The sequence below is a fragment of the Pinus tabuliformis genome, chromosome 5_2 (assembly GCF_031772625.1).
Source record: "Pinus tabuliformis cultivar Carrire ecotype Pingquan chromosome 5_2, CPIR1, whole genome shotgun sequence".
In the NCBI taxonomy this organism is placed as follows: Eukaryota; Viridiplantae; Streptophyta; class Pinopsida; order Pinales; family Pinaceae; genus Pinus; species Pinus tabuliformis.
The window spans coordinates 645,156,888-645,173,949 of record NC_142306.1 but is presented as its reverse complement, the minus strand read 5'-3'; the positions used below and the strand labels follow the sequence as shown (position 1 = coordinate 645,173,949).

At 39.1% G+C, this 17,062-nt stretch overlaps 1 protein-coding gene across 1 annotated transcript; it reads left to right on the top strand.

Moving 5' to 3' along the window:
- The first annotated feature begins 2,993 nt into the window (after positions 1-2,993).
- Positions 2,994-4,196, top strand: LOC149160687 (uncharacterized). Its single transcript, XM_089434686.1, has one exon. It carries the CDS (start codon positions 2,994-2,996, stop codon positions 4,194-4,196), a length of 1,203 nt encoding a protein of 400 aa, XP_089290812.1.
- Positions 4,197-17,062: the final 12,866 nt, after the last annotated feature.

The following is a 17,062-nucleotide window of genomic DNA, read 5'->3' as shown; positions in this document are numbered from 1 at the left end:
CTAGCAGACATTGGCAATAAACTAGGGGTTTTCATCAAAGTTGCTGAGGAAACCAAAACCCGCAGATATACCTCTTATGCCCAGATCTGTGTCCAGATGCACTTGACCAAAGCTCTCGCCGACTCGGTAAGTCTCTTTCATGATGATTTTGAATGGAATCAACCTTTAGATTACGAGCACATCCCTTTTCGTTGTCGTAAATGCCATGAACATGGCCATCTCTTCCGAGATTGTCCTCTGAACTCGCAGTCCAAATCTACAGCCAATGAATCCAATAAAGACTCTGAAGGATTCATCAAAGTTCCGAATCGCCGTAGGCATGCCAAGAAAAACCATGTAGTCTCAGACAACTCCATCAAAACTGACTCTCAGAACAGATTTATTTTGCTCTCATCTCCTGATCCTCAGGAAAAACCAAGTTCAGAACCTCAGGAGAACCCCTCCATGCCCTCTTCCTCCCATGCTCCCATCGCCCCCAGGCAGTCCTCCATTCCCATTCCTCATGGCCTCTTAACTAGCCCCCTTTCAGATAAAAAACCTGTTTCTGATACTGGCTCTCTCCCCCCTTCCCCGGGGAAATCTGCTACAGAGTTCAATCAGCAGCCCTCGGCAATGGAGCTAGATGCAGCTCTTGCCCTCAGTCTACAGGACCTAGCAGATGTGGAAGATCAGAGTTCCCCTACTATCATGGAAGAAGATCTGGTGCATGTCAGTTTGGATAGTCTTGACATCCTCAAACTAGAAACTGCCCGCAAACAGAAAGAATACAACTCAATACCCCCTTGGCAAATCGACAGGCTTGAAGGAGTTCTAATCAAAGAAGAGCGCAACAAAAGTCTTGGTATACAAGCCGGTAGCCCATGGGATGGGAAAAAAATTCTCAAAGAAACAAATAAAAGAGGGCGCAAGACAGACCTACAAAGGACAATCATAGTAGGAGAAATACTTATGGAATCCGGGCGGTTCCCTAAGTTGACAAAGTTTTACAAACCCAAACCCCACTGTCCATCATGAAGCTCATCTCATGGAATGTGAGAGGGCTCAACAACCCCTCAAAACACAGAATGATAAAAAATTTGATTCAGCAAGAAAAGCCATCATTAGTTTTTCTTCAAGAAACAAAAAGCAATAATACTGCTATAGAGAGAATTCGCAACAAGGTCTGGTCAGGCAGCTGCTCAGTTTCAGTAGATGCCTCTGGGGCTTCAGGAGGATTAGCCATCTTATGGAATCCGCAGGTTCTCACTCTATATGACTTTCATGCCACCCATCACCTCATCCAAGCGTCCTTCCATCTCATCGGCACAAACATCCATGGGCACCTCTCAAATGTGTATTTTCCGCAGACTCTTCAGCAAAAATTAGAACTTCTGGACACTATTACTATTCTCAATGCAAACAGGGAGTTCCCCCTCTGGATCGGTGGAGGGGATTTCAACATTATCAAAACGATGGAGGAGAAAAAAGGAGGCAGAATCAGGTTAGAAGGTGACAGCAACGGTCTCAGGGAATTCATTCAAAATAATCAATTAATGGACATTCAAACCTCCAATGGAGTTTTCACTTGGACCAATAAGCACAGGGGCACTCAACACATCGCCTCCAGGCTAGATAGGTTCCTAATCTTGGATAATGCCATACATCTGGGAGGGGACTTTCATGCCTCCATAATGCCCCAAGGTGGTTCCGATCATTGGCCAATAATGTTACAATGGTCTCGGCCAGGCACAAGAAGCAATAGACCTTTCCGATTTGAAGCCTTCTGGCTCTCAAATCCTAACTTCAAGACAGTGGTAAGTGAGGCATGGCAATCATTCATCCCGCCGGAAGGTGCCAAAATGTTCAAATTCCAACAGAAATTAAAAAATTTAAAACAAGTCCTCAAAGTCTGGAATCGTACTCAGTTTGGCAACATTTTCGAGAACCGCAAAAGGCTGGAGCAGCAAATGAATGCGCTACAACAGACTCTCATCTTGGAAGGCAGAACAGATGAGCAGGCGCAACAGGAGCAGAACCTTTGGAATCAAATTGAAGCCCGCAGGCAGCAAGAGGAAATTCTTTGGCGACAAAAGTCCAGAATTAGGTGGCTCAAGGAGGGGGAGAAGAATACCAAATTCTTCCATAGAACTGCCATCCAAAGAAGAATGCACAACAACATAGCATTCATAAACAATCAACAAGGGGAAAGACTAGAAGCACATGAAGACATGGAGAAGGAATTTAAATATCACTTTCAGGAAATTCTCAGGGAGCCTCCAGGAAATAGAGATCACGCAATCAGAACTATCACACAGCACATTCCCAAAATCATAACGGAGGATCATAACAACAAACTGCTCCAGTCCATTTCACTCAGGGAGGTAGAAGAAGCGATGGCCCAACTCAAGGACGGCAAGGCACCTGGTCCTGACGGTTTCACTGCCAATTTTTTTCATGAGTTTTGGGAGCTCATCAAGGCAGAGGTATGGGAACTAGTGGAGGAATCAAGAATTATGCACTGGATTCTTCCCTCCCTCAATGCAACCTTCTTAGCGCTAGTACCTAAAGGCGAAGAACCCAATAAGCCTGATAAATACAGACCGATAGCACTGTGCAATGTCATTTACAAGCTTATCTCAAAAGTACTAGCGAACCGGCTCAAACCTCTCCTTCCTCTTCTCATTTCACCATAACAGACGGGCTATGTAGAAGGGCGGCAGATCATGGACGGTATCATTCTATCGAATGAGGTAATCCACTCTTTAAAGCTTCTAAAAAAACCAGGTATGATTCTAAAGTTGGACCTCTCCAAAGCGTTTGATAAACTTAGTTGGAATTATATTCATCAGATGTTATTGGCTTTTGGCTTCAACTCCACATGGACTAGATGGATCATGAATCTCATTTCATCTCCCAACATCTCTGTCCTGCTTAATGGTTCCCCGTCATCGCCTTTCCGCCCCTCCCGTGGTATCCGGCAGGGGGACCCCCTATCCCCCTTCCTCTTTGTCCTAATGGCAGAAGGGCTTAGTCGACTGCTCAAATCCGCCGTCTCCACCCATGCTCTAAAAGGCATTTCTCTCCATGGTCTTCATCCCCTATCCCATCAGCAGTTTGTAGACGACACCATGCTATTCGGTCATCCTTCCTCTCAAGAGGCCAAAGTTTTCAAATCCCTGCTCTCTCTTTTCTCTGAAGCCTCTGGCACCTCCATCAATGCTTCAAAATCCCAGCTCTTCTTTTTCAACACTCCCGCCTCCACTCAAAGGAATATTGCTTGTATTCTGGGGTTCTCCATTGCCAAACTTCCTTCTAAATACCTGGGGGCTCCTCTGGCAGACTCAACCATCAAGCACGCTTCCTGGAGGACTCTCCTAGACAAACTAACATCAAGGCTTTCGTCTTGGACTTTTCGCTCTCTAAATATGGCTGGCAGACTCGTCTTGATCAAATCGGTTCTCCAGGCCATGCCGTTGTATCTTTTTTCCATCCTGGCAGTGCCAAAATGGGTCCTCAAAGCAATTCGCAATCTTCAGCGAAATTTTCTCTGGGGCTCCTCTGGTCTAAACAGGAAATGGGCTCTCGTCAATTGGAAAGAAGTTTTCCAAACAAAATCAAATGGCGGGCTGGGATTAAGGGATCCTCTCCAAAGCAACAATACAATGGGCGCACGTATATGGTGGAACTGGATCTCCAAACCACATTCACCATGGGCGAGGCTCTGGCAAGCAAAATATGCCCCGGGTAGCCAATGGAACGACCTCATCAGAATCAGCACTACAACCCAAGGTTCTCTGATATGGAATGCAGCAAAGCTACATAGCGCCTTCGTTCAAGAGCACAGTTTTTGGGAAATTCACTCAGGTACCACTGCAAGGTTCTGGGAGGACTCATGGCAACAACTCCCGAAACTGGCAACTCTATTCCAAAAGCCAATATGGCAAGCTTCCATGCAGCAGGCAAACCTCACACTTGTTCATCAATTCTGGCAGCAGCACACGCACCAAGACTTCCAAATTTGGAAACCTGCTAGCATCTGGCAGGCTGATTGGCAAGGGGAAACGCACACTGAAATAGATCGGGAATTAAACTACAGAAGAATTAAATACTCAAATCAGCAGGACAAACTGAGATGGGGTCACACGCCAAAAGGAACTTTCACTACTAAGGAAGCTCATCAGCTTCGCTACTCAGCCCCCCAGACAGACAAGGATTAGATATGGGAAAAGGTCTGGCAACCAGGAATATGGCCCAAGGTCTCTACTTTTCTATGGCTTTTAAGTAAGAGGCGCATACTCACCTGGGACAACCTGCAAAAATGAGGATTCATTGACCCATCAAGATGCCCCAATTGTAATCTCCACTTTGAATCCATTAGACATTTAATGGAGACTTGTCCGCTCGCAACACAACTATGGGAGAGAATTGAAAAATGCAATAGGAGATCGGAAGGAAGATATCACAGAAACCATTAGAAAATGGACAAAGAACCCTTTCAAAAGCCAGCTTTTAAACTACCTATGGATTTTAATACCAGGCTTTCTCTATTGGATTCTCTGGAAGGAAAGAAATAGCAGAATTTTCAACAACACCAGTAGGCCAATTGATGCTCTGTGGCTCTTCCTGAAACAAAATCCTCAAGAAACTCTCGCCATCAGAAACTGGCATGACACGGATCTGCCAGACTCTCCTAAGGAATGTACCATTCTGAAAGCCTGGAATCTGGACCTATCCTTCTTAGCCCAGGTCAAAGCCCGTCCTCCAACCAGCTCTGTCTCTCCCCTTACATGGTATCCTCCTGCAATCAACTCTTTCAAACTGAATTTTGATGGGGCTGCTAAGGGTAATCCAGGGCCAACGGGATTTGGAGGAATCTTTAGGAGCCACACGGGGGCAATACTGCACATGTACTATGGATCGATTAGCAAAGACACTAATAATGCAGCTGAGCTGGAAGGACTATGGAAAGGGATTTGCATTGCAGATCAAAAAAACTTCTTCCCTTTAGAGGTAGAAGGAGATTCACTTATCCTTATAGAAGCAACAAATAGAATCCAAGCAGGCACCACAACAGTCAAGATAGCATCCAGATGGAGATTGCTCAGCAGATTGGAATCCCTGGAGGAAAGGCTGAGGAATCCCCAAAGCATTACCTTCAAGCATGTTAGAAGAACGGCCAACAAAGTCGCAAACAGATTAGCCAATCAGGGAGTAACCCAACAAATTCCTTACTTCTCAGGACCCCTCGAAATCGCAGATGATGAACAACTCAAACAGGAATGCACTTCTCTGGTGCAAAAGGATATCTCACTCCCGGATGCAGGTGTTTAACAGCTTAGAGGGTACGAAGGTGGCGTTTCACATGGGCAGGTGTCAGCCCAAGCACGCCACGGGGTACTGCGCAGGACGGGCGAGCTGGTCTCGCACAAGCTTATTAATGCCGGCTCTTAACTCCTCCACCCGCTTCATGGTTAACTGTGCAATGGCACTCCATAAACTCTCCATTCCCGCGGCTCCGTCGCTCACCTCTGCGGCCTTATGGATCACTGTGTTGTGTGTCACTCTGAGCTACTCCATTAGCGTGCCTGAGTCCGTCCCCTTTCTAGGTTCAAGAGCGTTCCTCAAACGCTGGGCTCTGGTTCCAGGGGCATATGATTCAGTGGGAGTTCTGTTTCCGTCTCAATCTGGATACTCCCCTCCGTGTTTCTGCTCATTCGATAAACCTCTGCACCTTGCAATGCCGCGAGAACGGCTCAGGATGGTAAGCAGACGTGGTGGCTCCCGTGGACGTGCCACCTCTCAGCGGTCAACCCCTATTTCACACTCTTCCTCGGATGTGCTGGAACCTGAGCGAAGCAGTCCCCCTGTCACCAGATCTGGTAGAGGCAGAGGTCGCGGGCATGGTAGGATGGATGATTGTGAGCATGCGGCCCACCCCACTGTTCGCTATCGCATCCCCTGTACTCTTGCTAACTCCACCTTTATTGTCTCAGTCACTATTGAAAAATGCGAAGATCTCAGAGGCCAGGGAGAAGCCCATCCTGAAATACCTGCAGACCAGAGGATGGCGACTCCAATAGACAGTCAGCGCCCGGCCATGGGAAGCTCCTCTATGGCGAATCAGGCTGTCCCTGCAGGTCCAAGTGAGCCAGCTCAGGGAGAACCAACAGGCTCGGCGGTTCTTCACTCCGACTCGGAAGACTCATTACAATTCGGGTGTAGGGTCGTTGAGGAACCTTACACCACTGATGATGATTGACCTTGCCTGGTTTCCGCTCTCTGCAGCTTCAGAAGTAGGAGCACAACTCTGTTTTGAATCTTGAAATTTTGCTTGTGTCAGGTCTCTGCATGTCTTTGTGTCGTTTATGTATAGTGTTGTGTCATCTATGTTCAGCAATGTTTCGGGTCTTATGAGAAGCCAAAATACTGATGGAGGTCTACTGAGAACTGAGAATATGAACATTTGTGCAAATTGCCAACTTCATGGCAAGATTTTCAAGGCTATGGCCTTGCTGTAACTTTTTGTTTCTTTTTGTATAGTAATAGAAGTAGACAGATTGAGAAAAAAAAAAAAGATATAAGAAGAAGGTGTCACCAAATCAAAAGGAAGTGAATGGTTCCCCTGATGAAAATAGAAGTGTTGCAAAATCAATATACACCTCACGATACATATCATTTCAATAAATGGCTCTACCAAAATAAAACCCACGTGTTTTAATGATATTAACCGGTCAAATGGATTTCCAACAAGGAAAAATGAAGACCAAAGTTAAGTGGAGCATTATGAATACATGAGTTAGAATAAAAATCATCATCATTTTTTGTTTCGACTTGTCACCTAAGGGTTTGATGTTTTTATGACCAAGGAGGAGAGGTGGAGAATCATTATTACTACTTGTGGGAACCCATGTGAAGGTCTAAGGAGAATAGAAGAGCCCAATGAAAAATGGAGAAGCCATAGAAATAGCAAGGAAGAAGTTCGATAAAGCTTTGTTGGTTATCGATCACCTTCAATAGCGCTATGGGTTCCATGACTAGGATAATGTTTGATCAAGAATGGGCCTCAAAGTCTAACCAAGGTTAGGGGAGGACACTAAGGGAATTATGCCCTAAATGGTGCTTCTTAGGTTCAATCACCATTAAAAACACATCCAATCCACAAAAAATTCCCTCCCTTTGGTAACTTTCAATTATGAGTGGTTTACTAGGGGACATTATGAAATTATCGATAATAGTGATGGTCCTTTTGGACTTAACAATGATCAATGAAGGATAACAAAGACCATGGGATTTTAATAAAGTTTCCTAGTTGAATCATTTTTAAAGATGCATTAAAACACCACATAGGACCTTTATATGGGATTCTTGGCCTCTAAGAGGAATATGGCCACCATTTATTTGTTTTAGGAAATAATAATGGGTTTTGAGGCTTAGATCATGGTTGAACAAGGCCTACAACCATGTCACGTCATCTCCTATATGTGGGGTGTTTCACCTCCAAGTGATATTCCAAGAGTCATTTGGTGTTTTTTCACAAAGAGGATGAGTACAGGGGCCTTGACTATGTTTTGGAGAGGAAAATAGGTTATTTTCCCCTAGAAGAAGGTTTTAGTGCTAAATATTTCTTTTTGAAACATGTCAAGGGAGGGAGTTTTACATGTTTTTTATTTTATGTAACAATAATGCATACATGTTATTAATGTGTGTGCATTCCTATGAATTCATAAAAATATGTGGGATTGTCTCTTTTCCTTAACATGATGGTTGAGTTGGTTGCATAAACAAAAACACGTTAGTTTTTCTAGCCACCTAATATTATCTCTATTTTTGATGAGATTCCTAATATGGTCCACATATTCATGATTAATGAAACTACACACTTATAAAGCTCCATATTTGGATTTCATACACAAGAACTAACTGACACCTACTTAGTAAGAGAAAACGATTGATTATGGTAGGACCCTCAAAGCTAATCTTAGTGCTTGACATCACAATTTAAAAGATTCACTAATTTTATTATTATTTTTTGAAATATAAAATTAGTATTAAAAGAATCCAAAATGTGGTGGTGCATATGAAATTATTCTTATCACAACTACACAAATTGTTAAAATAAAATTTGACATTTAGGTACTAAACTAACATCTTATTGCAAATATATGCAATATAATGTAGAGGAAAAGAAACATGATTTTTTTAGATTTATTTTCCAGAGCTATACAAATTTTCCATGAATAAAAATTATATATTTTGAAAGCTAATTGGAAAGAAATCCACAATATAAGATACTCCAACAATTTTAGTGAACTCCATAGTCTCATTAAAATATCCATCAATGTCATATTGCAAGGAATTGGTGTCTTCTACGAGCGTCCCTCATATTATCGCTAATGTGGCAGATGCTTGCTAAATTCCAATTTATTTCACGTGAATATAATGGATGGAAATTGTTGGGAGGGTTTTGGAATATCCTTTTCCTTTAATGAATTCATCTATGTTTTTCCTCTTCTTCTCCATTTATGCTACCCACTATTCTAACCATTGGTTGACTTATAAGATAATGGCCACAAACTCTTACATGGATAAATGGGCATGTATAAATCCTTGAGGCTAGGCATAAGTTTCTCTTCTTACTCACAAGTGAAGCTAACAAATTCCAAGAGATTGTTTTTAGACCCTTTTTACTATTATCATTGGTTATTGAGGTTATCTACACATTTTTTTTGTAATACTTAACCTCTTCCATTAGCTTAAGATTGTCTCTTCATAACCTTGTGCCAAGTTGCAGGGTCTAATCCATTGGAGCCCTGACCATAGGTCTTTTAAGGATTTTGTATAGCCTTGTTTGACATAGCCATAGGCCCAAATATGACTCTCTTCCTTGGTCGCAGACCCAGTGAGGGGTCTTCTATGGTTGTAGGTGATTTAAGAGCTAATTCTATGGTTTTTGTAGGCCTCCATCCATTATCACTAGAGTTTCTTACTCTAGTCTTGGACTGGATCACTTGGAGGGTTCCTCTAGCCTTAATCGTAGACCTTGGAGGGCTCAAAAACTTGTTGCATTTGATCATCATACCAATCCACTTATTTTTTAGGCCCAATCAAAATTATTGCAAGCGTTTATCATTGTTTTGACTTGAAAACTTGCCATTACTTAATTGCAAGAATTTGTATTTGGTTACAAGGCTGACTGTGGTTGATTGTAGGCCAACATTTCCTGGTGGAGGAGTTACATTTATTGTTTAAAGGTAAAAAATTGTCATTTGAGAACTTAACTAGGCATAATAGCCCTTGGAGTGAGGCCACAAGGCCTTGTGTCCTTGATTCTTCTCTAGCTGTCACCTATTGCAAATTGTCCTAACATATCAGATTTGAAGTGTTGCATACATAGTCTAATCACATTAAAACCTGATAATCATAGGCCTAAAAACAATAAAAATTGTCACACATAAATCACAAAAGGTTAAATTATTCATTTTCTCTTCTAGAGGGGCCTTTGCTCAAGGAAAAAGGAGGGATTTCACTTGTCAATGTGGTAGAAAGGGAAATAACTCAGAAATGAAGATGAATCTCCTTCAAAATTTTGATTAAAGGCTTTCTATGAATGCTCTCTTGATTTCAAATACCCTTTAAAGGAATACATTCAAGCTTCCTTACGCTCAGGGGAGAAGGAAATACACAATTTGTTTTAACTTTAATTTTTTTGCAGATGGCCCCTAAGGAGACTCGGTCTTATCCTTCACATAAATCTTAAGGTTCCCTCAAAAAATGAAATATCACCTCTGAAAATTCATGGCCTTGTAGAGAAGACATGCTTAAATTTTTTAATTAACTTGCAAAAATTCTAATCCCTAGACTCAAATATTTCTATAATTCTCCATGCAAGAAAGGTTCCAGCTATGAGAGTGAAAGACAACTTCCTTGAGCCCTTGTCTAAGAGACATTTAATTCCACAAAGGTATGAACCAATTCGATGCGACAAAACAAGAATAATTAAATTAGCTTCTTACATGCATATTTATTGCCCCGCTGTCCCACCACCTGCCCACACTTTCCCACACCTGCCACCACCTACTTGAATTCCCTCGTGCCCTAGTTGAGTGCCTCTGCTCTGTTATGCTCGATTAACTATACTAATCCTTTTCAATTAATACTCAAATAACAAATTACTCCATGACACCATATATATTATATATAATATAGATAATATATAATATATAATATATATGGTATATAAAACAATATTATATATTATATATAATACATATAATATATATTAATATTTTTTAAAGGATATTAAATATTAATATTTCATCAATGTATATGGTTAGGTGATTAGGTATAGTTATAGGGTTATAGGATAATGTGAGGAGTTGCACCACATTACATTTAATGGTTGAAAGACAATTGTTAAGGAGGTTGGGGATTTTGAAAGTGAATAAATTTATCAAACATCCCTAAAGATGAGGAAATGCAATATGGTACTACAGAGAAGCCCAACATAGTGTCAATGGGAGATTACTAGGATGTGAATATCATTTCATAAGCTGCAACCTTTAGAGAATATGAGGATTTTTCCATGGAGTTTATAGAGATGAATGTAACAAAAAGATAGTTAGGGGAGAGGAAAATCCAGTTGAACCAAATGTCAAACTTATCAAGAAGTGGTCCTACAAGATGTATTCTCGAGCGAGGAGGAACTTAAAGGAGGAAATAGACAAGATTCCATTTATTAAAATATATATTTTTTTTCTATAAGATTGAGAGTGGATTCCCCTGATTGTAATTATGGAGAAGAAAACAAGAGAAATAATATGTGTCTATGTGGATGTCAAGGGATTAAATGGTTCATGTGTCCATGACACTTTCTTGATCACATTTAATTTTTAGGTGCTTGCCCATGTTGCAGGAAGGAAACTTGCTCTTTCAATAATGGGTTATTAGGATATTATCAACTGGTAGAAGAAAACTTTTGCTACAAAATGGGGTTTAGACAATGTAATGCATTTTGGAATTAAGGATGCCCCTACAATGTTTTCTACGATGGTCATTGTAGCATTCAAATAATACATTCACAAGTTTTTGGAGGTCTATCTAGAAGCTTGGCCAATGTACAACATACTCAAATACCATGTAGTCATTAGGGTTTATGTTTGAGCAATATTCATTGTCACATATTTATTTCAATTTGAGTGCATTTTTTGGGTTCCTTTTATAACATTATTAGGTATATTGTATGTGGAGATGGTGATCTCATTGCTTCAACTAAAATTGTTGTTTTTGTGAACCTATTGGCTTCTACTAACATGCTTACAATGTGGTCCACACAAGGACATACCGAGTGTTGGGTATATAAAACCCACCTTAATTTAAATGAATGTAACTTTGGTTAAATTAACATAGAAAGATGGATCGTGATTGACTATGTCTAGCAATTCCTCATTTTTGAGAATTGTGCCTTAATGACTATATCTTGTGGGGTTAGAAACTTTTCCCACATTTAGGTGTACATCTTAGGTGGCAACAAATATAAAAAGTATAAATAGGTTATAACAAGGACCTAAGTAATAGGTGTGGCAATGGATATTGATCAATCTATGGTAGTTGTGGTTCTTGATAGTGCAATGTTACATAGTGTGTCCTTAGATTTTTTATTCCATGAATGTTGTTGATTTTACTATTTGTTTATCTAAAAGTGAAGATGTCATGTTGCACTTTCTTATCTTTCTTATATACTTGACAATAAGAATAATGATTATATGGTTCCATTTTTTATGATTGTTATCCATTGTTTTTAAAATTATTTATCAATTTTCCTCTTTGGCATAATAACACATGAAAATGTTGGCAATGAAAAGGATGACGATGACGTTGTTGTTGTTGATTATGACGACGACGACGACGATGGTGATGTTGATGATGATGACGATAATGACGATGTTGATGATGATGACGACGAGGACGATGACGATGATGATGATGATCAATGACGATGATGACGATGATGGAAATGACAATGATGATGATGTTAATGATGATTTTGATGAAAAGTATGACAATAATGACAATGATGACAACGACGATGATGATGTTGATGAATATGGCAAAGATGAAGGTGATGATGATGATGTTGATGATGACGATGACGACAAAGATGATGGTGATGACATTAATGATGATGATGATGATGGGGATGATAATGATGAAGAAAATGACATGGATGATGATTGAAATGATGACAATGTTGAAGATAAATATGTCACTATATGGTGATGATTATGACGATGATGATGGTTATTTTCATAATGATGTTGATGAAAAAGATGACAATGACGATTACGACGATGGTGATGAAAAAGATGATGAATATGACGACAATGATGATTTGAAAGTAGGTTTGTCACGACATTTTGATTTGAACTTAGGTTTGTCATTTATGAACTTTATGAATTAGTCATTTTAAATTAGGTTTGTCTTTGGCTCCATTCACAGGTCACTCTATGTGGGGTCAAAGCATAATTTCCACTAATTAGTAAATGAAAAAAAAGGAAATTATTAGACGAACCAAAGTTAAAATTGGAGATGATTGTATAAACCTAAATGAGCTTCTCTTCGTTTCAAGAATAATATATTCTCTACTGAAAAAGGGCAACCACGTGAAGGTGGAAACTGATATGGCCCCTCCACCCCCACATCACTCTCAATTCCCCGATACCCAATCTATCTACTATAATATATTTTAAAGAAACATGATAACAATCAAACATAAAAACTAGGAAAATAAAAATTTAAGGTGATCGAAAAAAACAAACCAACTAAAAAGATATAAATACATACCTTGTACATTTCAACATTTCGCTATCATTGATCTTCTACCTCATCCAACTCATCATATATATCATCTAGTTCAAAATTCATATTCAAAGGATTCACCATATCAACATCATCATCATAATCTATATCATCATTCAGAACATGATCTTCTACAGTTGGTTCAACTTCTTCAAGTTCTTCCTCTGACACAAAGTCAAATATATCATCTATTTCATAAAAATTAAGATTGTCTCAATTAACATATCCTTTAGCTTCTTCAACGTCTTCATCCAACAAATGAACGCCCTATTCCTCCACATCATCTACTTCTTCAATTTCATCTAGTTCTTCCACTACATTATACTTTACCGACCTTCCTCTTGGATCATATCTAACAACATATGACCAAACTGCTTTACCTGGAACTTCTACGTAAAATACCTGTTTGCATTGGCTTAGAAGAACATAGGGCTTTGATCTTGGCTCAAAATTCCTTGTATCAACCATGGTAAATCCATTAGCATGCTCAATAATAGTCTATCAAGGTCACATTCATGGATTCGTAGCCTAAACCATTTGACATCAAACACAACTATTTTGAAGGATTTAAAGTCACAATGAAGTATATCATGCAGATACCCATCTATCACCTCTAGAGGCAATATTGATAACTCGAAATACTGTAGTTATCCCATTATTATAAGTTTTCATCTTTTCATCCAACCTTTTTATGCAAAATTTGCTGCCATCACACCACATATTGTTGTGGTGTTTCAACTGCAATATGTCAAACACATAAGAAATGCATTTTCAATTGATAAGCATATTTATACTTGGAAAATTTGCAAATTAAGAAAAAACACGCCATATGCATCAATATAATTGTAAAAAAAACTAAGTAGTATGGGTGAATACGATTTCCTGATAATCTTGTTTGCATCATTCAATCCATACCTTCATCCAATCAAGATTGTTCGCAATGTATAAATGTATTGCATCCCACTATCAACCAAATGTATTAAAATAAAACAATTCACATATATATAATTATTTACCATGTCATTCCTTCATAATTAATGGATTATGTAGGAAGACTAAAAATTAAATAAATACGATATACATAAAAAAGAAGAAGTCAAATGTACTATAAATTTCCACTATCTACTTACATCTCACTTTCCTCATTCTATCTTTCCCTAATAGGTGCTCCCCTTCAAATTTGTTCATGGAGTTGACATCCCAAATGTGATCCAATACATTAATACTTTTTCCTATTGCAGGACTATATTGACAAATATAAACCATGGTTTGATATACCATATATACCTCTACCATAGAACCCTCAGGACATGCTCTTTGTTTATGTTATGAAACCAGCTCAAGAAAAAATAGAAAAGATAGATCAACGCCTTAGAATTTAGCCTCTTCGAGGGGGCAACCTCCTTTACATTACATAAATGAACAATTCTTGGATGATACAAATGACAAAACCTCCTTCTATATATAGGAGTCTAAGGAGTCACAATATAACCCAGCCGACCTAACAATAATAATATAAAGCCACAAAAATAAAAATAGAGGGATTCTATGGGGCACAATAATAACAATATGGGGATAATAGGGGCACAACAATATTAATAAGGGATGCCACTACAATAGTAATGGGGTAATCACTAGTATGATAGGGACCCAACATGCCCCTCTCCTTCAAAAAAGTGTTGTCCTCAACGCTTGAGTAGTTCTGTATGCTTCTGTATAAAATTTTCATCCTCCCATGTGGAATCTTCAGCGGATAAGTTCTTCCACTTGATAAGATACTCCGAAATTGATCGATTTCGTAGCTGTCGAGTTCTTGTTTATGTGACTGCTTCCGGTTCCAATATAATTTTTCCTTCCTCGTCAAGTTCTGGCAATATTGTTTGAACTAGGAGCTTGTCGCCTATAACCTTCTTTAAACATGAAACATGGAAAACTGGGTGCAATCGAGAAGCTGCAGGGAGCTCCAATTTGTATGCCATAGTACCAATCTTTTGCAACACCTTGTACGGACCATAATACTTTGGTGGTAATTTATTATCCTTCTTAGCTTGCTTGAGGGACATTTTCTTATATGGTTGTAGCCATTGGAATACCGAATCACCTACATCAAAACTTCTCTTGCTGCGATGCTGATATGCCTGTTGTTTCATTCTATTCTGTGCCAACACGAGGTTATCCTTTAAGAGTTGGAGGACTTGTTGTTGATGTTCGTTGTGATGTTCCACTGCTTGAACCTTAGAATTTCCTCTTAAATATGATGTGATGGATGGTGGATGATATCCATAAAGTGCCATAAATGGGGTCATTTTTGTCGCTGTATAGAAGGAAGTGTTATACCACCATTCAGCCAGAGGCAACCATTTGACCCATTGTGTCTGTTTATTAGATACAAAGCAACGAAGATATCCTTCCAAACATTTGTTTACTATCTCAATTTGCCCATCAGATTGAGGATGATAAGATGAACTCTGAGCTAACTGAGTACCAAGACAAGAAAATAATTCTGTCCAAAAATTTCCAGTGAAAATGGGATCTCTGTCACTTACAATAATCTTTGGGTTTCCATGTAGCTTTTGAATTGTTTCCATAAATGCAGTAGAAATTGTACTGGCTTTAAATGGATGTGATAATGCACAAAAGTGTGCATACTTGGTAAGTCTATCAACTACCACCATGATGACACTCTTTCCCTCAGACTTGGGTAAACCTGTGATAAAATCCATTGAAACCTCCTCCCAACGTTGGCTTGGAATGGATAAAGGTTGTAATAGACCCGGTGTCTTAATTGTTTCAACTTTATTTTGTTGGCAAACCAAACATTTTGCCACAAATTTTTGAATATCTGATTTAAAGCCATCCCAAAAAAAACCCTTCTTAACCATGTGGTAAGTTTTTAAAAATCCTGAGTGCCCTCCTAAGGGAGAAGTGTGCAATTCCATAAGAATATTTTGTTTTAGTTGGGAATTCTTACAGAGGTACAAGTGATCTTTGTACCATAAAGAATCATTTTTCCAGCTAAATGTATCAGACGTACTGGAATCTTGTTGTAACTTTCGAATAAGTGCCCACACTTCTTCGTCATTCTTCCATTTCTCTCTTGCTTCGTTTATCCAATTTGGTTGGATAATAGAAATGGCACACAACAATGCTTCCACATCCTCATCCTTTCTTGAGAGTGCATCTGCCACCACATTTTGCTTCCCTTTTTTATAGATGATTTCAAAGTCATAACCCAACATCTATGTGACCCACTTTTGTTGCTCTTTAGAGGATAATCTTTGTTCTAAAAAGTATTTAAGGCTATCATGATCCGTTTTTACCTTGAAGTGTCTTCCCATTAGGTAGGGTCACCATTTCTTAAGTGCATGGAGTATTGCCAACACTTCCTTCTCATAAATAGCTTTGTGTAAAAAATTTCCCTTGATTGGAAGACTTTCAAAAGCAATGGGTCTTTCATCTTGCATTAAAACAGCACCAATTCCATTTCCTAAAGCATCACATTCCACAATAAAGGTTTTTGTGAAGTCCGGTGTAGCTAAGACTGGTGCTTGGCACATTGCCTCTTTAAGATGTTCGAAGGCCTTTTTTGCTTCTGGAGTCCATGAAAATGCATCTTTCTTCAATAATGTTGTTAGAGGTGTTGCTATTCTCCCATAATTCTTAACAAACTTGCGATAATACCCTGTCAACCCGAGAAATCCTCGCAGATGCTTTATGGATGTGGGAATTTTCCATTCCTTAATGGCTTTAATTTTGCTAGGGTCTACCTTAACTCTTCATGAGATACAATATGACCCAGATATTCCACCTCTTGTACTCCAAAGAAACATTTGGATCTTTTTGCATATAATTGTTTCTCCTCCAATAGTTGTAGCACCCTGTCAACATGTTCAACATGATCCTTCCAAGACTTGTTGTAGATTAGTATATCATCAAAAAATACTAACACAAATTTTCTAAGGAATGGTTTGAAAATGGAATTCATCAAACCTTGAAATGTTGAAGGTGCATTGGTAAGGCCAAAAGGCATGACCAAAAATTCATAATGACCCTCATGAGTTCTAAATGCTGTTTTTGGAATGTCTTCAGTCTTCATTTTGATTTGATGATATCCTGAATGAAGATCCAACTTGGTGAAGTAAATTGATCCATGCAATTCATCCAGTAATTCATCAATGACGGGAATGGGAAACTTATCTTTAATAGTGAGCTTGTTGAGCTCCCTATA

Coding starts and splice junctions, on each gene's coding strand:
- LOC149160687 (XM_089434686.1), top strand. CDS start 2,994: ATGGCAGAAGGGCTTAGTCGACTGCTCAAATCCGCCGTCTCCACCCAT.